Source organism: Crocodylus porosus, unplaced genomic scaffold, assembly GCF_001723895.1.
Source record: "Crocodylus porosus isolate Cpor-Errol unplaced genomic scaffold, CroPor_comp1, whole genome shotgun sequence".
Lineage (NCBI taxonomy): Eukaryota > Metazoa > Chordata > Crocodylia > Crocodylidae > Crocodylus > Crocodylus porosus.
Window position 1 is genome coordinate 2494122 of NW_017728950.1, and position 4242 is coordinate 2498363.

General features: G+C 40.8%; 1 protein-coding gene across 1 annotated transcript in view; it reads left to right on the forward strand.

Moving 5' to 3' along the window:
* LOC109323259 (spindle assembly abnormal protein 6 homolog) overlaps nucleotides 1-4242 on the forward strand; it is a 46351-nt gene that overhangs the window by 17063 nt on the left and 25046 nt on the right. The window contains exons 6-8 of the mRNA XM_019554709.1: nucleotides 267-344; nucleotides 466-585; nucleotides 886-1077. Coding sequence (XP_019410254.1) covers nucleotides 267-344; nucleotides 466-585; nucleotides 886-1077 — 390 coding nt within the window. The remainder of the gene's footprint in view (nucleotides 1-266; nucleotides 345-465; nucleotides 586-885; nucleotides 1078-4242) is intronic.

Genomic DNA, 4242 nt, shown 5'->3' on the forward strand with positions numbered 1-4242 from the left:
GCACTCACGTGGGACACTCCACTTCGGTATTCATGAGCTGCACCTGGTACCTCGAGGTATGTAGAAATGGATATAAAGCTGTGTCTATGGCCAAATTGTCAAATAGAATTCAGGTTGATTCGGAGAGATTAATGGGTCTCTTGATTTTGATTCAGAGATTTGGCCGCCAAATCAGCGACCAAAACTTCGCACAGCCCTAATAAATGCCTAATTGTGGCATATTATATTTCAAATAGTCTAACGGTTGGGGGGGTGTTTCTTAACAGGAAGAAAATAGTAGCTTGGAGGACCAATTGCACAAATCTGAAGCAGGATTTTCAAAAAGATTAATTGTAACACAGCAGGTATGAAACATCCCTTAATAAATAAAAAATTAACCTTGAAGCTGTGGGGCTAAACCTACGCCAGATTCATGTTAAAAATATAACTCCTACACAAACAGAAATCAGCATGTGGTATTTTTAGGCTTTGGCAGAAAAAAGTAAGGACCTGCATAAACTGCAAAATGAATGGACAGCACAGACTACTTCACTGACTAACAAGTACACCCAGGAAATCACAGCAGAAAAGGAAAAAGTGCTGCAAGTAAGTAGAAGTACTTCTTGATAGCTCATGAGAAGCAGCATCTACGTGGCTTACATACAGAATATTGCATACCTGTAGAATGAGTAGTGCTTGACTTCTGAAGGAATTGTTTCCTCTTTCTGAAAAAAGCATTTCTCTGAGTGATGGTAAAATATTTAAATGTTGAATTGTAATACTGCCTGTGGCTTTCATGAGTCTGACACATGTTTTTCTTTTCACTAGCTTTTAAGTCGCCTATAAACTGCTGCCTGTATAGTGTATTTACATGACTTTACTAATATCCTTGTTTTTCTATTTAAGATTCAAACACAGTATCAGCTTCAGCAAGAACAACAAAAGAGAGAGATAGAAGCAACTTACAACAAAAGAGTACATCACTTAGAAGTCAGGGTATCTGAATTAGAAACGGTTAATAAGGACCTTACAGAGAGAAAATACAAGTCTGAATCATGTATACGGGAGTTGAAATCTAAACTTTCAGGACTTGAAGAGGTATGGTAGATAGCTGGTCATTTTAATTTTTTTTTGTTCTTGTTACAAAGAACATATATTTTTGGGGGTTTTTTACATAATGATACAAATAGTGAATATGCCTACATTTGAAGAGCAAATACTTCTGACATTATTCCTAAACACTACCAGACTATTGAAGCATCAGCTAAATGATATTACTGATGTATGAGGAGGTCAGATTGCCACAGGTCACAATGTCTTGACCAAAAATTTCTTACAGTGAGGTCAGAACCTTTAAATAGTGTTTTCAGACTTCTGGACACTAAACTGTGCACTATGGATAGATAGTGGGGGACACTAACATGCCTCCAGTGCCTAAGGACCCTGTGCTGGCAGTAAATTGAGATAACCAGATAAACAATGGGCATAGAATCCTAGAAAATTAGGATTGGAGGGGACTCAGGAGGTCATTTAGTCCTAATGCCTGCTCAAGGCAGGATCGTCCCCAGTGAGATCATCTCAGCCAGTGCTTTGTTCAACCTTGCCTTAAACATCCAAGGATGGAGATTCTACCGCCTCTATAGGCAGCCCATTCCCATGCTTTATCGCCTTCCTTGTGAGGTTTTTTTTTTTTTCCTAATATCCAACCTAAACCTCCCTTACTGCAACTTTAAGACCATTGCTCCTTGTTTTGCAATCTGTCACCACCAAGAACAATCTAGTTCCATCTTTAGAATTACCCTTTAGGTACTTAAAGGCTGCTATCAATTCCTTTCACAGTCTTCTCTTCTGCAGACTGAATAAACCCAGTTCCCTTAGCCTCTCCTTTAGAAGTCATCTGCCCCAGCCCCAAAACATTTTTGTTGCCTTCCACTTGACTCTCTTCAACTTGTTCACATCCTTTCTGTAGTTGGGGGCCCAAAACTGGACACAACACTCCAAATGTGGCCTCACCAGTGCAGAATAGAGTGGAATAATTACTTGCCTTGATCTACAAGCATTTGCTTGCCCATTGAGATTGAGGAGGATGGAAAAACCCTGAGGAGCCCTGCCAGTATGACCCTCAGCATGTAAGCAAGATGAACTCAGCATGAATCTTTTCAGAGGTACCATCTTGGAGACCTTGTCTAACCCAGTATTATCACATCTTTGGTGTAAATTGATGTACCTTGGTTTCTCAGTGTAGCTGTGCCAGCTCATAAAAGCTGAGAACCTGGTTCTTTTAGTGACTTTTAGGATGAGGTCTATAGGCTCCTTTTTGAAAACCCCCAACCTAAGGTAATGTCAGAATTACTTTGGATCTATACAAGTCCTGCATGTACAAGGAAAAAAAGAAATCAATGTATCATGTTAATTTCCAGGAAAAATAATTCCCAGTTTAAATACAGTTGATATGGAAATCTTTCCTCTGGAGCACGTGGATGCTGTGCAATTACTGATCCATAATTGTATATTTGTTTCTCAATTATGCAAATTTCTGCACTCTGGCTGAGGGAGATCTGATTTGCATAATTACTGTATAGCTATCGCTTTTGCTGATTTAACATCCAGCAATTATCTGAATCCCCCTCCTGTAACTGGCTATTGTTCTGAGTGCCCCACTGTAAGTCCATATTAAACCCCTTTTGCCTCAACAGTGACCATTGCTTCATCTATACCCAGTTCCTAAATGCCACTTAAGAAAAATTGCTTGAGGAGGGAGGATGATATAGCCTTTATGACAGTTGGAGATGTTTTTTAGGTTGATAGACTGATAGCTACCCAAGTTTTTCAAAGATTCTGGACCTACGTTGCTTATAAGAAGTGAGATTGTCATTTGCATGTTTTAAAACACTTAAGAAAACGTATTTCCAGACAAACTACTATTAAACAAGACTAGAAATAAATCAATATATGATCAAGTCAACAAGCTAATTTGTATTTCTGAATTGAGCTTATGCTACCAAATTGGCTAAATTTATCAAAGTGATAGCAAAATAATCAAGTCTTATAAAGGCTAAGGTTTCAAGGAAGGTAGCTGGATTTATAACCAAATGGGCACCTAACTAAACTTTTTTTTATCAGTTAATCAAATCTACAACCTCAAGCTGTTTTAGTCTAAATGTTGTACCCAAATTTTACCTTTTTTGAGTTCTGAAATTTTTAAATCTGAGAGCCTATTGTATATCTTCCTCCTTAGGTGTAAAACTGTGTGTGGTGACTGCCCCACACTTTCTCCCCTCCTGCCCCCCGCCCCAAAGACGGACTATAATGCAGACCTTAACAGTACAGCCTTGATGAGCAGAAATTTTGTCAATGTGTAGTCACTAGCTATGGCCGGTGATAGTCTGAAAAATTCCCAGGACTTAAAAACATATACCATGCTCTAATGAGTATTGTAACAAAACAACAATTAAGGCTACTTTAAAATCTGGAAACTTATTAGCATCTTCCCTGTTGTGACCATTTTGGGTGCTTGGTAGCTTCTGCGTGGGCATCTGCACACATTGTACATAAAATTGCATTTTTACTTTTTGCTACTTAAAGAGGAAAGTGCAGCATGCCGGCCTTGCCATGTGGGTAGGCTGCATAGCAAAAGCTGACTGCACTACAATAAGCTTGCTGTGTAGGAGAGATGGCGAAGCAGCCTGAGAATAAGTGCTGCAAGCAGCTGGGTTAGGCTACAGTAGAGAAGGGCAGGCTGGTCATAAGGGGAAGCTGGGGAGCCATGTGATAGGAAGGGGTGGGACATTGGGGTACATAAGCCCAATGCCTGATGACAAGCAGATGGTCTGGCCTTGTGTGCTCCAGGGAGAGGAGCCCTTGAGAGAAGGGTTACAAGAGGCAGCACCCAAGCCATCCAAGAGATCAGGGATGAGAGCTCGAAAGGAAGTATAGCTTGCGGGTGATAGCCCAGAGTAGAGGAGACCTAGTTTGTGAAACAGCTTGTTTGTGTTCATGTTGTGATTTAAGCCTGATACTGGAGGACTGGGTTGTGGCCACTGGCAATGTGTAGGGGTGCACACAGGTGCATGTGCATCCCAAGATTGACCATGCACCCCCTAGAAGCGCCAGCCATGAAACCAGAAGTGCTGGCAGAAGTGCACTTCTGGTTTCACCACTGGTGGTTCTGAGGTCAGCAGAGGTGGTTCAAGCACCTACATTGAACACCTTCAAGAGTAAATTGGATGCTTATCTTGCTGGGATCCTATGACCCCAGCTGAC